This window comes from Rhododendron vialii, chromosome 7a, assembly GCF_030253575.1.
Source record: "Rhododendron vialii isolate Sample 1 chromosome 7a, ASM3025357v1".
NCBI lineage: Eukaryota > Viridiplantae > Streptophyta > Magnoliopsida > Ericales > Ericaceae > Rhododendron > Rhododendron vialii.
Window position 1 is genome coordinate 16,668,821 of NC_080563.1, and position 18,835 is coordinate 16,687,655.

The 18,835-nt window shown below is 41.7% G+C and overlaps 1 protein-coding gene across 1 annotated transcript; it reads left to right on the forward strand.

The window, feature by feature from the left end:
* The first annotated feature begins 246 nt into the window (after positions 1–246).
* Positions 247–2,964, forward strand: LOC131332713 (probable LRR receptor-like serine/threonine-protein kinase At3g47570). The gene is made up of 2 exons (XM_058367008.1): positions 247–2,065; positions 2,405–2,964. Exons 1-2 carry the CDS (start codon positions 247–249, stop codon positions 2,803–2,805), a joined length of 2,220 nt encoding a protein of 739 aa, XP_058222991.1. The 3' UTR covers positions 2,806–2,964.
* Positions 2,965–18,835: the final 15,871 nt, after the last annotated feature.

Genomic DNA, 18,835 nt, shown 5'->3' on the forward strand with positions numbered 1-18,835 from the left:
ATTTACGTTTTCTTCGGCTATCTTCGAACAACTTGACTGGTATGGTTCCTACCCAGCTTTACAACATGTCGTCACTCAGAGTTGTTTCTCTAACCTTCAATCAATTGCATGGAAGCCTCGCCCCAGATTTCGATTTTGCTCTTCCAAATCTACAAGAATTTTTTATCGATGTAAACCATTTCTTTGGGCCTATTCCTTCATCGATAGGCAATTCTTCTAGACTTTTGAGATTCGGTATTGCATACAATGCAATTAACGGGCCCACACGGTATTGCATACAATGCAATTAACGGGCCCACACCAAAAAGTCTAGGAAACCTTAATGATCTTGAAAAATTTTCGGCATCTGCCAATCCACTTGGAACTAATAGCGGGAATGAATTGCATAACATTATTAATACGTTGTCCAACTGTTCCAATCTACGAGAGTTGGGTTTAGGTGAAAATAACTTTAGTGGTTTGTTGCCCCATTCCATCGCAAATCTCTCAAAATTTCTGAGTTATTTGGATCTTGGAGAAAACTATTTATTTGGAAGCATACCTGCTGGGATTGAGAACATTCTGAACTTACAGTATTTCGCAGTAGTGGATAACATGTTTAGCGGCAGTATTCCTGAATCCATTGGTAAACTCTCCAAGATGGAACAAATTTACATGTACACAAATAACCTTTCAGGAAAAATCCCATCCTCCATTGGAAACCTCAGCCAGCTAAGCATCCTTGCCCTTGCTGACAATAAGCTAGAGGAAAGGATACCCGACTCCTTGGGAAATTGTAAACGTCTTCTAGCAATTGATCTATCGTTCAATAACCTCATCGGAACGATACCTGAACAAATTTTCGAGCTTTCATCCCTGTCTATTGGTCTCTTCCTAGTTGATAATCAGTTAACAGGACCGATACCAATGCAAATCGGTAACTTGAGAAATCTTGGAAAGCTGTACTTATCAAATAACAAATTATCAGGAGCAATCCCAGCAACTCTTAGCAGTTTCCAAGTGTTGGAACTCCTTTCTCTCGATGGAAATCATTTTGAAGGTCCGATTCCCGCATCCCTCAATCAATTGAAAGGTATTCGATTCCTAGATCTGTCTCGCAATAATTTGTCTGGACAAATTCCCAAGTTCTTAGGAGAGTTGAGACTTGAAAGTCTCAACCTTTCATACAATATGTTCGAAGGTGAAGTTCCAATTGATGGATTGTTCAAGAATGTTAGTGCTTTTTCAGTTGTCGGGAATAGCAAGCTGTGCGGAGGAGTTGAAGAACTGCAGCTTCCTGCTTGTCCAGCAAACGTATTGCAGAAAAAGAAAGGACTTCTCAACAATAAAGTGATTATACCGGTAATCACTACGTCGTTTATTGTTGTGATCCTACTCTGTGTCGCAACAATTACTTTTCGAATTAGAAGGTCAAGAAGAGAAATTTCTTCGGCCTTACCTTTTCAAAGGGAGTTCCCGAAACTCTCCTATGCAGAACTTCACCAAGCAACCAATGGGTTCTCTTCTGACAACTTGATCGGTGAGGGAAAATATGGTTCTGTTTTCAAAGGGATTCTTGACTCTACTGGACAAACAATTGCTGTGAAGGTATTGAAACTTCAAGAACGTGGTGGGAATAGGAGTTTCCAAGCAGAATGTGAAGCACTCAAGAACATTCGCCATCGCAATCTTGTCAAGATAATCACATCTTGCTCAAGCATCGATTTTAAGCGCAATGATTTCAAGGCTTTAGTTTTCGAGTTCATGGAAAACGGGAGCTTAGATAACTGGTTATACCCAGAATGTCTTCATGAGCAACGGGGAACTGCGAGCTTGAACCTCATTCAACGTTTAAACATCGCCATTGATGTGGCCTCTGCATTGGATTATCTTCACTATCATTGCGAAGTAGCTATCATTCACTGCGACTTAAAGCCAAGCAACGTTCTTTTTGATGGTGATTTTTGTGCCCATGTGAGTGACTTTGGTCTTGCAAAGATTCTTTTACCAACTACATGCAGATCAAACAATCAACAACAATCAAGTTCAACTGCAATTGGAGGAACAATTGGATATGTTGCTCTAGGTAATTTACTCTAATTTATTGCTCTATTCATTCAATTAATTAGTTTCATTGTTATCGGTCAATATTGGAGTGAAAACTAAGCACATAAGTTTACGTATAAATCAAACCTCATAATGCAAAGATAATTTCCCATTACTGTTTCTTCTGTGTTGTAAGACAATGGAGGTTTAGCTAAAGGAGAAAACTCTAACAAACCTTTTTATGGGTCCTCGTTGTATTTCTTTGTCTTGAAATGTTGGAGAAATTCTTTCAACAAAAGAAGGCAACCACAGAATTTTGGTTAATGATACCAATATCATGAATAATTTCTCTTGTTTCTTTTGTATGGTTTCGCTGCAGAATATGGTACGGGTGAAGAGATATCAACACAAGGTGATATGTATAGCTATGGAGTGTTACTACTGGAAATGTTAATCGGAAAAAGACCAACTGATTACATGTTCAATGACACTCTTAGCCTCTCTGGTTACACAAAACGGTTTCTTCCAGACAAGGTATTAGAGATCGTCGATCCCCAGATCATATTGGAAGAAGAGAGGCATCCAAGTGGGACTCGGCAAACTATCATACCAAGCACTAATAAACTTGAAGTTTGCCTTGTCTCAATCCTTCAAATTGGTGTTTTATGTTGTGCTGCACTGCCCGGTGAGAGAATGAATGCTAGAGACGTCCTTGCAGAACTGAACAAGATTAAAAATGTATTTCTCGGGGCGAGGGAACAAGGCCGGCAACATGGTTAGGACGAACGATTCTTAACTGAATCATGCATGTAGCTTGTTTTGATGTTCTAGAAATAACTCTCTTTCTTATCTCTCTGCATCAGCCCCTCCTTGCTTTACTCTGTATCAAACAAGCTATGTATGTGATGAAAGTGGTTTCATGGCATTGCCACTAACATTGAGAAACTTTTTAGTATACCGGGGATACTAACACCCTTGGTATCCCCTCCGGTCTGTTTTCAAATTTTCGGCCATTTTCCGATCACACTTGGATGATCGATTCCGTTCATTTTGTAGAGTTTAACGAGAACCATAATCATACCAAAAATTGTGTTCATCGGATTTTAATAGATACATAATCGGCATACATAAAAATTGCAAAAAAAAAAAAAAAAAACTGGGTTCCAATTCGGTGTGGTTTGGATTCAATTTTGATTTTCTTCAATTTTCATGTGTGCCAATATTACAGTAAGAGGAAGAAACTACAGTGTTAGGGTTTGGGAAGAGGATTGTGATGATACATTCAACGAGAACCACATTCGAGAGATTGGATCAAAAACCACATCTCTCCTCGGCTCCTCCGGCAGCGAATCCGGTAGTGATGACGTCGTGGAGGAGAGAAGGGTTTTTGACCAATCAAAACCAACTGTGTTGGATGCTCAGCTAGCAGACAAAGTAGTAACGAAGGGGGTTATGCCAACCACTTTACTGCTGAAGGATGGGAGCTCAAGTAATGTGCTCGGTCCAAGGGAGGAAATTATTAATGAAGAAGCTGAAGAGTCTATTGTAGGTGACTCTCTGGCTATTAACAATCAACCAATTGGAAACAAGGATCAAGGGGGGGACCCGCCGGTTGAGCATCCATTGGAACAACTTGAAGAGAATTTCGAAAAAGAGAAGAGTGATGAAGGCAATACAGAAACAAATTCTGATTTGGAATCAAGAGTTGCCGACTCTCTTGGACTGTTTTCATGTAGATTTCAACAGGAGCAGGGGGTGGAGCAAGTTTGAAACAATCAAAATGAAGAGGAATTGACACGATTGGGTCCACTATTATTAAATGGTCCAGTGGAGATTGGCGTTGGAAATACTATTAGAATCTCCCAACTGCATGGCATTACTCTTCAGGTGGAACTCCGACCAGCATTAACTAGAAAAGAAGTTAGAAGTCAATTGTATGAAGAGTCCTTGAGTGTGGAGGAAAGTGAAACTAGAACAGAGAGTAATATCCCGGGCATTAATAGACCTCTAAATGCAATTCAATCCACTACTGAGGTGGGTAAAAGATTGGGAATTGAATTCACGGAGAAACATATCGAGGCAATGGCTAAGTTGATTGAAGAAGAAGATGCTGAATACAATTGTTTGCTGAGAAACAACCGTTTCTCAGTCCTTGACTACAAATGAAGATCATCTCTTGGAGCATCAGAGGTTTGGGCAGTCCAAATTGATCAAAGATCGTTAGCCCAAATATCATGATGGTTCAGGAAACAAAGGTGGAATAGTTTGAAGCTACTAATGTACAGAGGTTTTGGGAGAATAGTGAGGTTGATTATGCAGTTTCAGAGGCTGAAGGTGCTGTGGTGAGCTAAGAGATATGGGGTTTGAATTTCGATAGCTTGTCATTTTTGCTGCAAGAGGAATCCGGTATGCTTACCACTGGTTGTCTCCACCATTCGACGTTTGTTGATATTTGTTACTGATATCTGTTCAAGTGTAATGTCGAATGATGCGGATAGATGGTTGATCTGTCTTGTGAGGAGTTCGTTGAAGAGGTTTTTCTTTTTTTTGGCTGGTTTCTGGATTCACAAATTTGTTTCCAACAATCCTCTACTTACCCCAACTGTTACTAGCTAAATTTCAAGAGACACCCATGTCATGTAAGCTTTCAAGTATTTTGTCTCTGGTTCTGGGTCTCTGTTGTTTTGATTGCTGCTTTCTGGCCTATCTCTTCACAACTCCTAGTTTGGAGGGCTAAGAGATCATTATTGTTATTGCTGGTTTATTATGAGCTTCCATATTAGGGTCAGAGCTCTTTCATGTCTGGCAAGGTGCTGTATATCTTTCAACTCCAATCTTTTGGAGGATTTAGATTTGCTGCGGGAGGAATGATCTTTCTGTTTTGACATCTCTTTCAACTCCTAATTTGTGGAGGGCTAAGAGATCTTTTGGGATTGATTGGATAATTGCTACCTGATGATGCTGCCTTTGAGATTAAAATGTATACGGAGGTAGGCTCTATGTGCTTTCGATCCATTTTTCTCAAAAGAGTGTGAAGCTTTCTGCTACAAATAGGCTTTGAGATGCAATTATAATTGGTGAAGTGCATGCTGCTGGTTTGTTGTCGAAGAGTTTTTGTTAACTGGTTCTAGCCTCACTAATTTGTTTCCAATCAATTCACTGATTACCCCACCGGCTGCCAGCTAAAATGGAAGACTGGGATGAGGATGCAGGCAGATTCATGGAAGGAATACTGGTGTCATGTTTTTTTATTGGAATTTCTTTTGGTGTTGGTATCCGTAGTTTGGTTTTGTTTCTTCTCAACTTCTTGTTGGAAGTTTCCCTCCCCTCTCCCCCCTATCTCTTCTTCTTTCTTTCCCCTCTTCTTTTCCCTCGGTATACCCATTGTCGACTTTATCCTTAATAAAATTTTTGCTGTTTCAAAAAATAAAAAATTATGTATCTACAAAAATCCGATGAACACGATTTTTGGTATATTTAAGGTTCTCGCCAAACTCTACAAAATGAATGGAGTCAATGATGCAAGTGTGATCGGAAAATGGCCGAAAAATTAGAAATAGACCGGAGGGGATACCAAGGGTGTTCGTATACCCGGTATACAAAAAAGTTTCTCTGACAAGAATTAGATCTATTGTTCCGCCAATGTGGCCTAAGTGGCGAATCGCCACCATGGAGTCCGTCCTCCTCTATGCTGCAACGAATGATTCTAAATTATGCATTATTAGAGTGAAGAATTTCAAAAATACTAATAAATTTTCACTCAAATGTTTCATAAACACCTGAACATAAACTAAATTTAATTAAATATTGTTTCCCTTGAAAAAAGCAAAACAACCGCCTTGCATGGCCGTGTGATTGAGATGCGCAGGTGTGCCGGGACCACGGTTGGTCCAAGTGTAGATGGATTGACTTCTGAATAGACAAATTGTGTGCGGTAGATGAAATCCACCACCAGTTCTTGTTTGCCTCACTGAATAGGACTTCAAATTTTCTCAAGCGATGTAAAAGGAAGAAATGAGCGTGGTGCTCAAACGTAACAAATGCCTTTCAAATGGAAAATGCTCGGGATTTCCATTACCGTAAATGAAAGTTACAACTAGGAACTGAAATATATAATTGCATGAAAGTATAGATGATTGAAGGTGCTAGACCTATGAAAGGCATTTTGTGTGTGTGGTCTGGCCCTTCTTAGTCTACGATCTTCTTCGACATTTATAGATCTCTGGTAAGGGCAGTTACTGCCCAAATTTCAGGATCATGGTGCACTGCCTCTAAGTGCTTGAAATCAAACACCAGATTTTGTATTGTGCCCACCATGGAGTGCACTACGCATGACTTCACTGCATAATTTCACCAAATTCACTGCACTTTGGCATAGGAAAAAAACAGGTGCTTTGCTCAATGTTTGTTACCAAGTAACCTTAACGTGCCACATTTCCAGTGGACAATCATTTTTGGGTACAATCGCTCTATAATTCTAAGAAGACTAGATAATTTGCTTGGAATTTGTTTGAGATTGTCATTTGCCACACTGGTCCAATTGAATGGACATATCAGTAGAAGTGTTCCTTTCTTGACTTGACTTTTGTTTTGATTGACATTCCATATGACTAACCAAACCAAACCAATTAAACAAACCCAAGCCTTTCGCCCCAATCAATTGGATCGGCTACATGAATTCATTTTCTTTTCATTGGGCTCTGTCAAAAGCATCATGTTCCGTGATATTCAACAAAACTTAGATCTTTCGAACAATTAACCTCCTCTAAAGTTGATTTTTGTCTATTTTCTCCCTTAATGCTGCACTTTCCCGTATCCGCACTACTCCTCCAAATTACCATATCAGCAGATCTAATACCGACTATCAGTGTAATGTAATAGTAGAAAATATATCAGTTCTCCAGAAACAGTCAGTAATAACTCAAAACTTCAATATTGTGAAGCGAAGCCGATACCAAAATGACGCATGGCTAGAAATGGAGTCAAGTCTACTAGTCTTGACACCAACGCCTAAAAAGTAAGTCAAGTGGCGTGTTCAAACCCAAATGAATTTGGGTTTCTGCTTCTGAACAAATCCCACCTTTCCTCCTGAATTCCCTCCCAATGAGACAAATCATTGTTGTCCTAGAGTTCATATCCTTCATATAATCCAAAACCCATTAAAATAAATTCCCTCTTCCCTTTCCTCTTTCTTGTTCCCAGCAAGCACACACACGGTAGAGAGAGAGAGAGGGCAGCGTGAGACAGAGGGGCCTGAGCCAACCCACCACCGATCGGCCACAACCACCACCGAGCTACTCATCACCATCACCAAAATCACCATTGCCGGAGCTATCAGCCTATCACCACCTCCTCGCCACCACCTCCAACCGAACCTCCTCCATCGCCACCTCCTCCACCAGTCGGAACTCCTCCTGCCGCCATCACCAGCTCTCCACCGTAGCTCTCACCACCATCCGAGCAACCTCACCACCATCCAAGCAACCTCACCACGATCACCGGACCACCGCCGCCGTTAACCTCCATTCCCACCACCGTACATTCTCTCACCACCGGAGCAGTCATAATCACCGGCCATCACTACCACCGGAGCCATCTCCACTGTGGTACACTACCACCTTCCGACCGAGCCACCGCCGCTCCGACCCGTCACCGAACCTCTCCGAAAATCATTTCGCTGGACTCGAGGTAGTATGAACTCACCTCCCTAAATATATATTATTCTGTATTGATTGTTTCGCATTTGGGTTTGAAAATAATTGAACCCGACGTGGCCGGTCGAGTCCGGCCGTACCTCTGTTTCGTAGTTCCATTTTTGTGCAGCCACTAAGATTTGAAAATATGTTTGGAAGAACTACAGTTCAGTCCTTTGTTTATAGTTAGTTTGTAAATCTACCCTAGCATATGAAGAAATGATATTTTTAGCCCCAAAGTTCACAAGTTCGATCCTAGTTTTGTCGCAAATACAAATTTTATTAATACCGTCAATACTACGAAATGATATAGAATAGACGTAGATTTTTCGTTCTGAAAAAGGAAAAGAAAAACAAGAGGAATGACTTTAACATTATTCTTTTATTAATTTTATCGCATGATTAGTATACCGAATGATTAATTTTATCGCATGATTAGTGTACCGAATAATTAATTTTGTTGCATGATAAGTTTATGGCACGATTAAATGTACAATAATCATTCTACTTTTTATTGAAATCTAAATCTCCTTGGCATTGTTAGATAAATTTTTTGTGTAAAAAGAAAAAAATGATTTCCATTTCGTGAATTATAATGTTTGATTGTTGTTCACTCTGTTTCATGAGAACTTAGAATGGACATTAGGTTCACTAGGAATTGGCGTACGTACATAGAAGATCACATAGACGATTTTTGAGTTAAAGGAAATCAGAAAAGATAAGAGATGATGTGATGGGCGGTTAGCCAGAGGAATGATGGTTTAATGGGATTCTTGGAGGTTATCCAGTGAATCCGGATTTGTTCGAGGTTATCCACAGAGTCCAGTTTGGGAGAAGAGAAATGAAGCCAAGGTATGACAGTTGATTGTCGATTCGAAACCTTAGGATATGTCATTGTGTGATCGCGCTTTTTGAATAGGAGATAAAAGGGTGATATGTATTATAGTACTAGGTTATGATCTATATACTACCAAGGTTACAGTTAGTTCATTGTGGGCCCAATGGTTACGGTTAGTTCCCTGGGGAATTCATCCTTGCGGGGCGGCCGATGACTCCAACTAAGTAAATTACTTAGGCCGTTTTATCGGGGCTCCCGGTTAGGGCAAGTAAGGGGGAGCTGTCACGACCCTGATTTTTAGCATAAATAAGTAATACATTATAATAAAAGAACTTCGCGCATTGTACATATTACCCAAAAGAGTTTCCCACCTGTTTAATTTACAAACAAGTCCCCATGATTTAAGAAATACAACCTTGGCACTACCGCCCAAATTAACTTAGATACAATACGACATATTCAGGATGTTACAAACTTTAGTCAAAAGATAATTCACGAGCAAATTAGTTACAAAGCCATCTTTGGCCAAAAGTTAGTCTCTTTCAAAGATGAATAAGTAACTAAATGAAATTAGCTTCCAAAAATCTTCATGTCCAAGCACACCATTGCATGCAGTCTATTGCCCAGCATTAAAACCTGAAAAGAAGGATTTTGTTGAGCTACACTAGCCCAGTAGGAAAGTCTTTACCAACGCTAAATGCAAACTTGTTGATAAGTGCAAACGAAGAAGGATAAGAAAACTCAGCTTGAATGTATATATTATTCAACCGACTTGAAAGTGAACTTCTATCCAGTTTAAGTGCATGAGTCATGTGACACAAACGACTTAGATAATCTCAACTCGACTCGCTAACCCAAACTCCCACCATTTGTATTTCCACCCCTTGCGTTACCGTACAACGCCACAAGGATTACCGTGTTACCACCCCGTGCGTCACGGTGATCCCTAACGACTCGGGTTACCGTATTCCCACCCCTTGCATTACGAAACCCCTCTAAGTCTCCGTATTTCCACCCCCTTGCGTTACGGGACTCCCTAAACCAGCTTCCAACCCATTCGACTATTTTCTCACACAATATACAAGCTAAGACTCACCCATGACCACATTCATAGATGGGACATCATACGTTATGCCAATGTCATCACAAATGCACTAAGAACAATCACAAGTATCAATAATCTATAGAATACACTCTAACGACATTTTAACTACGTAATTTCTTATTCGATTCTTACTAACGGAAGACCATCGGAACAAGGATAGCATCGAGAAGTCAAAGGAAGTCAATTAGATAAGCTTAAGATAGGTTAGGAGGTGTCCAAAAGGATTTAGAAGTGATTGGGGGTCAAAACAATCGACGGAGAAGTAATAGGAGCAAAACTGGAGTTAAGCTCCTGGTATCGATACGCGCATAATCCGTATCGATACAACACTAACTGTCCAATAAGATAAGCTTACTGTATCGATACGCCACATAATCCGTATCGATACCACGGGGCTTCGGGTAGCGATTTCAGCAGATTTTCAAGTCATGCTCAACAAACAAAATCCAACAACCCAAGGCATGAATCTACACCAAATCAACACATAAACACATAGAAGAGGTAAAGAAGTCCCTACCTCGCAACAATGACCGAGATTCAAGCATTTTTGAACGAGCCCTAACCTTTCGAACTCTGAAACTTAGATTCAAGCTTGACCCACGGATCTCCGAGCTCAAGAACGCGAATGGAAGGCCTGATGGTGGTTGATTCTTGAAGATTTTGGGAGATGAGGTGGAATTTTGAGTGAGAGGTGAGGAGAGAGAGGGAGAACGGATGAAAGAGAGAGAATGGAGATAAAAAAAAATGTTCTCCTACTCCTCACACACCCCTATATATACTCATGTATCTTTTTATTACACCACACTCCCTCAATTCTCTATTCTTTCACTCTAGTCCTCAATCCAAATATCCGCCAATTTATCCATATTTTCTCGATTAGGCATTTAGTTAACAATTCAAAAATTAAAATTATTCGGGTCTCTACAATTTATCCTCCTTAAAGAAATTTCGTCCCGAAATTTACAACTCAAGCCAATCAAGATGATGTACCTAATAATCATGCTCATACGATAACTCATATAACCAAATAACAAGCTAACAATCATAAAGTTAAAACTTAGGACTCACATTGGTTAATTTGAAAACAAATGTGGATACTTCTCTTTGACTTCGTCCTCCCTTTCCCACGTCGACTCTTCCTTTCCGAGTGTACTCCAAAGAACTCGCACTAACGGTATGGTTTTTCCCCTCAAAACTTGCTCGCGCAAATCTAAGATACGTATCGGCTCCTCCCCATAGGATGCATCGGCTTCTAACTCAAGTTCGGACCACTCTAGAACGTGTGACGGATCCGGCTCGTACTTTCGCAACATCGACACATGGAATACATCATGAACGCCCGATAGCCTCGGTGGTAAAGCCAATCGATATGCCACTTCCCCGATCTTCTCGATAATATCAAATGGCCCAATAAAACGAGGTGAAAGTTTGCCCCTTTGCCCAAAACGAGATAGTCCTCGACGCGGTGACACCTTAAGGAACACGTGATCCCCTACTTCAAACGATAACGGTCGGCGACGACGGTCGGTATAACTCTTTTGCCTACTTTGAGCGGTTAACAATCGTTGACGAATCACTTTGACTTGCTCGGTGGTTCTCCTTTGTGCTTCAAGAAGACGTTGACGAATCGCTTTCATACTCTCGGAGGTTTCTTGGATCAATTTCGGTCCAACCAACGTAGCATCGCCCAACTCGGTCCAACAAACGGGTGATCGACACGGTCTCCCATACAAAGCTTCATACGGCGCCATCTCGATACTAGATTGATAGCTATTGTTGTACGCGAATTCGACTAACGGTAGATGGTCCTCCCAACCCCGAAAATCCATAACGCAAGCTCGAAGCATATCTTCTAAAATTTGGATCGTTCTCTCGGATTGCCCATCCGTTTGAGGGTGATACGCGGTGCTAAATAATAAGTTGGTGCCAAGTGCGGCCTGTAGGCTCTGCCAAAAGCGCGCGGTAAACCTTGGATCTCGATCCGACACGATAGAAATGGGTATCCCATGAAGACGGATAATCTCACGGATATATAAACGACTAAGCGTCTCAATCGAATCCGTAACTTGAATCGGTAAGAAATGCGCTGACTTGGTCAATCGATCGACTATCACCCAAATGGCATCGTGCCCCCTCGGCGATCGCGGTAAACCGGTAACGAAATCCATTGTCACATTCTCCCACTTCCATTCGGCCACTGGCAATGGTTGCAACTCCCCCGTGGGTCGTTGATGCTCGGCTTTGACTTGTTGGCACGTGAGACATTTGGACACGAAGACAACGACATCTCTCTTCATTCCCGGCCACCAAAACTGTCTACACAAGTCATGGTACATTTTCGTTCCTCCCGGATGCACGGCTAACGGTGAGTGGTGAAATTCCCTCAAAATTTCCTCCCGACACGAAATGGGTACGAACAATTTTCCTTGGTATCGTAAACCTTGATCGGTGTGTATCATCCACCCCTCTCGCGCATTTCCGCAAAGAAACTTGGTGCGAAATTCTTCTGCTTCTTCATCTTGTTGTTGGGCCTCAATCACTCGAGTCGATAAGGTCGATTGAACGGTTAAGTTACACAAGGTGACTCCATCTTGAACCTCCTCAAAATGCAATGCATACGAACCTAAGTCGTTCATCGTTTTCCAATCGTGAATCGCTAAATTCGCTAGGTGTGTCGATTTTCTACTCAATGCGTCCGCTACAACATTCGCCTTTCCCGGATGATATTGCAACTCAAAATCATAGTCTTCTAAGTGTTCCATCCATCGGCGCTGACGTAGATTGAGTTCTTTTTGTGAAAACAAGTACTTTAGACTCTTGTGATCGGAAAAGACTTCGAATCTCTCACCGTAAAGATAATGACGCCAACTCTTCAAAGCAAAAACGACGGCCGCAAGTTCTAAGTCATGGGTAGGGTAGTTCCGCTCGTGAGTCTTTAATTGTCGCGATCCATATGCTACCACTCGCCCCAACTGCATCAAAACACACCCCAACCCCTCTTTCGAAGCATCACAATACACGGAGTAGCCAACTCCCCGTTCGGGCACAATCAAAACCGGCGCGGTAGTCAATCTTCTCTTCAATTCTTCAAAGGCTTTCTCACACACGTCACTCCAAACAAAATGAGTCCCCTTACGAGTCAATTTAGTCATCGGGGCCGCTAGGCGAGAGAAATCAAGCACAAAACGACGATAGTACCCAGCTAAGCCCAAGAAACTACGAATCTCAAACACATTCTTCGGTCGCTGCCAACTCATTACGGACTCTATCTTTCCCGGATCAACGGACACCCCATCTTTCGATACAACGTGACCCAAAAACTTGACTTCGGACAACCAAAATTCACACTTACTAAGCTTGGCATACAAACGGTGCTCTCTCAAGATTTCAAGAACAATAGAAAGGTGAGATTGATGTTCCTCCTCCGATGACGAGTAGATGAGAATATCGTCCACGAAAACGACCACAAAACGATCAAGATAGGCACGAAAAATACGGTTCATTAGATCCATGAAAGTCGCCGGTGCATTCGTCAATCCAAAGGGCATAACAACAAACTCATAGTGACCATAGCGAGTACGAAAAGCGGTTTTAGGAATGTCTTCTCTTTGAACTCTCAACTGGTGGTAACCGGACCTCAAATAAATCTTGGAAAAGCAAGTTGCGCCTCGAAGTTGATCAAACAAGTCATCGATTCTCGGCATAGGGTACTTATTCTTAATGGTGACGCGGTTTAACTTACGATAATCAATACATAGACGAAGCGACCCATCCTTCTTTTAAGCAAACAAGGCTGGTGCTCCCCACGGTGACGTACTCGGACGGATAAACCCTAAATCCTCCAATTCTTGCAATTGAATCTTCAATTCTCTCAACTCGGCAGGCGCGAAACGATAAGGAGGTACAGAAATAGGGGCGGTACCAGGAAGTAAATCAATAGAAAATTCGATTTCTCTCTCGGGTGGCAAACTTGGTAACTCCTTCGGAAACACGTCCGAAAAATCGCAAACAACAAGGGGTAACTCCCACGTGCGGATACGTCCTCATCTAAGGCCAAACTCACTAATAGGGCATACATCGACTCTTGCTCCCGAGACTCACACAAGTACGGTTCGATTGGTTCCCGACGCTCCCCGAAGAATTCAAAACAAGCACCCCCAGGCGGACAAATACGTACCCGACGCTTGAAACAATCTATGGTGGCGTGAAAAGTAGACAACCAATCCATTCCCAAAATAAGATCGAATCCCAACATGTTCAACACGATAAAATCGAAGATAAATCGACGATCTCGGATAATAAGTTCACAATCCCGGCAAATGCGATCTAAGGGCGACCTACCTCCTATAGGTGTGTCAACAAACAATGGAGGACTAATACTCTTGATTTCCAATTCCAAAGCACAAGCAAAAGATGCAGCAATAAAAGAATGCGATGCTCCAGAATCGAATAATACTCTAGCGAAGGAGTTAAACAAGAGAAATGTACCCCTCACAACTGATGTTTCCGGGGCTTGAGAAGTGACAGGAGGTGGTGGAGGCGGAAAAGCAGAAGTGATAGCAAAAGCCCTCCCTTGAGTAGTCTGACCCTGAGCATGTCCACCTCGATGACCGGAACCCTGAGTAGGCGTAGACGAACTAGCTCCCCTCTCAACCTGAGATCTCTGAACCGAAGTGGTCGGACGGAAATGAGGCTGTTGTTGCCTTTGATTACCCCGAAAAGATTGCCGATTAGAACTCTGTCCACCCCTTGGTTGTTGCACTGAACCAGACTCGCTACGTGCCCCATCCCCACGCGTGCAATTCCTAGCAAAATGACCGGGCTTCCCACAAGTAAAGCACGTGTTCAAAAGTCGCGGGCATTGGGCGCGAGTGTGCCCCGTCTGACCACACTCGTGGCATACGATTGACGGTCTATTGGAAACTCCCCAAGTCCCGAACGAAGAAGAAGGTGGAGGCCTAAAATTTGACGGACCCTGCGAAGTCGACGATTGATCTCGTTGTCTCTTCCTCCCTTGACTATCGAAACTTCCCGACGAAGAACTCACACCTCCCATTGGTTGTCTTGGTTCCCAAACCTTAGGATTTTTGGGTGCCTCCTTAGGCGTCTCAATGCTCCGTGCACACTCAACGACTTCAGAAAACTTCCCTTTGCGTTGCGCCATAACAAACTTCTTCACGGTCTCATGCAACCCCCTTTCAAATCGCCTACACTTCCTCTCTTCGGTTGCCACTAACTCCGGCGCAAAACGGGACAAGGATTGAAACTTCAAAGCATACTCCGACACCGTCATATCCCCTTGTTCCAACTTCTCAAACTCTTCCCTCATTTGTTCACGACTCGTTTCCGGAAAGTATAGCTCCTTAAAGAGCACCTCAAACTCCGCCCAAGTTAAGTTCTCAACATCTGGCTCATTTGCTTGAGCTGCGGTCCTTGCCGCTCTCCTTGCATCTTTCCTCGATTCTAAGACTGACTCCCACCATTCATTTGCTTCTCCGATAAGTTGAACAGCCACTATATTCACCCGCAAATCATCCTCCATTATTTGAAGAGCCCTGAAAAGTTTTCGGGTTTGAGCGAGCCAATGATCGGCCACAAGAGGGTCACTATTCGATCCGTCAAACGTAGGTGGATTTCTTCGACTAAACTCCCTCATAGCTATCATCGTACGGCTATCGTTATTCTCCCTAGGGGCCGGGTTCAAAAGATTTGCAGCCGCAAGAGCCGCAACAAAATCCCTAGCAAATGGATTCTGAACGATTGGTACCTCCTCTCCCTGACCGTGTCCGATCCCTTCCCCCGGATTCCCATTCGGATTTTCCCCATGATGGCTAACCTCATCCTCGACCGGTGCTTCTCGGCCACGACCACGACCACGGCCACCCCTACTTTCGACCTCACCTGCCCTAGCACGCGTTCTCGGAGGCATCTAGCTACAAATTATAAGAAAGAGAAGGTTCATCAATAACAACGTCAATTCATGAGGTCTAAGCCCCCAACTATCCCAACACGGGTCAAAACAACTTTACGCCACTCTACGATATTCAAACACAATGCCACATAAGCCAAGTAATGCCAATGCACACATGCAAGCACACATATATTATTAAAAAGGCGTGACATTTTGAACCCACGAGACTAAAAGTCTCCCCACGGTCTCAAAGTATTCAAACCTAGATGCTCTGATACCAATTTGTCACGACCCTGATTTTTAGCATAAATAAGTAATACATTATAATAAAAGAACCTCGCGCATTGTACATATTACCCAAAAGAGTTTCCCACCTGTTTAATTTACAAACAAGTCCCCATGATTTAAGAAATACAACCTTGGCACTGCGGCCCAAATTAACTTAGATACAATACGACATATTCAGGATGTTACAAACTTTAGTCAAAAGATAATTCACGAGCAAATTAGTTACAAAGCCATCTTTGGCCAAAAGTTAGTCTCTTTCAAAGATGAATAAGTAACTAAATGAAATTAGCTTCCAAAAATCTTCATGTCCAAGCACACCATTGCATGCAGTCTATTGCCCAGCATTAAAACCTGAAAAGAAGGATTTTGTTGAGCTACACTAGCCCAGTAGGAAAGTCTTTACCAACGCTAAATGCAAACTTGTTGATAAGTGCAAACGAAGAAGGATAAGAAAACTCAGCTTGAATGTATATATTATTCAACCGACTTGAAAGTGAACTTCTATCCAGTTTAAGTGCATGAGTCATGTGACACAAACGACTTAGATAATCTCAACTCGACTCGCTAACCCAAACTCCCACCATTTGTATTTCCACCCCTTGCGTTACCGTACAACGCCACAAGGATTACCGTGTTACCACCCCGTGCGTCACGGTGATCCTTAACGACTCGGGTTACCGTATTCCCACCCCTTGCATTACGAAACCCCTCTAAGTCTCCGTATTTCCACCCCCTTGCGTTGCGGGACTCCCTAAACCAGCTTCTAACCCATTCGACTATTTTCTCACACAATATACAAGCTAAGACTCACCCATGACCACATTCATAGATGGGACATCATACGTTATGCCAATGTCATCACAAATGCACTAAGAACAATCACAAGTATCAATAATCTAAAAGAATACACTCTAACGACATTTTAACTACGTAATTTCTTATTCGATTCTTACTAACGGAAGACCATCGGAACAAGGGTAGCATCGAGAAGTCAAAAGAAGTCAATTAGATAAGCTTAAGATAGGTTAGGAGGTGTCCAAAAGGATTTAGAAGTGATTGGGGGTCAAAACAATCGACGGAGAAGTAATAGGAGCAAAACTGGAGTTAAGCTCCTGGTATCGATACGCGCATAATCCGTATCGATACAACACTAACTGTCCAAAAAGATAAGCTTACTATATCGATACGCCACATAATCCGTATCGATACCACGGGGCTTCGGGTAGCGATTTCAGCAGATTTTCAAGGCATGCTCAACAAACAAAATCCAACAACCCAAGGCATGGATCTACACCAAATCAACACATAAACACATAGAAGAGGTAAAGAAGTCCCTACCTCGCAACAATGACCGAGATTCAAGCGTTTTTGAACGAGCCCTAACCTTTCGAACTCCGAAACTTAGATTCAAGCTTGACCCACGGATCTCCGAGCTCAAGAACGCGAATGGAAGGCCTGAGGGAGGTTGATTCTTGAAGATTTTGGGAGATGAGGTGGAATTTTGAGTGAGAGGAGAGGAGAGAGAAAGAGATCGGCAGGGAGAGAGAGGGAGAACGGATGAGAGAGAGAGAATGGAGATAAAAAAAAATGTTCTCCTACTCCTCACACACCCCTATATATACTCATGTATCTTTTTATTACACCACACTCCCTCAATTCTCTATTCTTTCACTCTAGTCCTCAATCCAAATATCCGCCAATTTATCCATATTTTCTCGATTAGGCATTTAGTTAACAATTCAAAAATTAAAATTATTCGGGTCACTACAGGAGCGGTATCACGAATGGCCACAATCCTAGTGGTTAACATGGGAGGATGTTTCTCAAGTGTTGAGATTCTAGATTTCACTAAGTTAAAGGCTAGTAATTGAAATTGATCGCTAGCTACTTTAATTGTTCCTACTTTAACAGTATTGTACATGCCTCTGTTTGTAAGTTATGGGTTTTGGGTGGGTTTTGGCTACTGAGCGTCATCGCTCATGGTATTATGTTGCCCTGATAACTCGAATGCCAGGTATTGAAGACGGAACAAAAGGGCCATAGGCAAAGAATGATTGGACGTCAACCGAAGAAGAAATTATCGAACTCTGGTTAGACCCATAGTTGCTCTGTAATTTCAATTAATTATTTCAATATTGTACAGTAAGAGAATCTAAAAAATTATTTTAAGGTTGGTACGTTGTGATTTGATTGGAATTGACAAGACTTTTGAAATTTTAAATGCTTCAAAACGGAAATCTATTTAGAAATTTCATTTCAATGTTTTTTTTAAATTTTTTAATGTCTTCGAATTTTCGGGGCATTACAGAGTCAGCAAACCCTGGGAAAAAAAAATGATGTTGGGGTGTAATTGAAGAATCGTCAACAATTTCAGTTGTTTAATTAAAGTTTTCTTAAGCTCACGTACTTACGAGACATTTGAGTGAAAGTTGAGAGACTTTACTGTTCCAAGTCAACTCACTACAGGTCAGTTTCGTTGTCTTGTCATTTTTTTTTTTTGATCCGCTGTTGTCTTGTCATTGGACTTGGCAATATAAAGGCAAGAGAAAGAGAGTAGAATGCCCATTCCGGTTTTTGAAAAAAAAAACTTTTAGAAAAGGAAGGTAATTTCAAACTTAAAAATCATGTATTTACGCAAATAATTAAGCCAATATGGATCTTGTTTGATAGGTCTCATTGAGATCTTTTAAACGATGCAAAAAAAATAATAAATTATTTTTCATTTTCATTATATTTGAGCTTGAAATTACCTTATTTTTGAAAAAGAAGGTTTAAAAAGAAAGCAGAACGACTTACCTCTTTTTCACTATGCACACAACAAAAGTTTCACTTACTACAATGATGGCTCAAATGTACAATTCATATTCCTCGTAATCTTGAGCAAGATTATGTAAAAACTAGTAAATGTCCGTGCCTTTTGACACGTTCGATTGCTCTAAAGAATAGTTGTAATCTCTACAAAGCGTCAGTTACCA

Excerpts from the sequence above, each read along its gene's own strand:
- LOC131332713 (XM_058367008.1), top strand. The coding sequence starts at position 247 with ATGCAATTAACGGGCCCACACGGTATTGCATACAATGCAATTAACGGG. Across the intron at positions 2,066-2,404 it reads AATTGGATATGTTGCTCTAG|AATATGGTACGGGTGAAGAG; the intron begins GTAATTTACTCT and ends GTTTCGCTGCAG.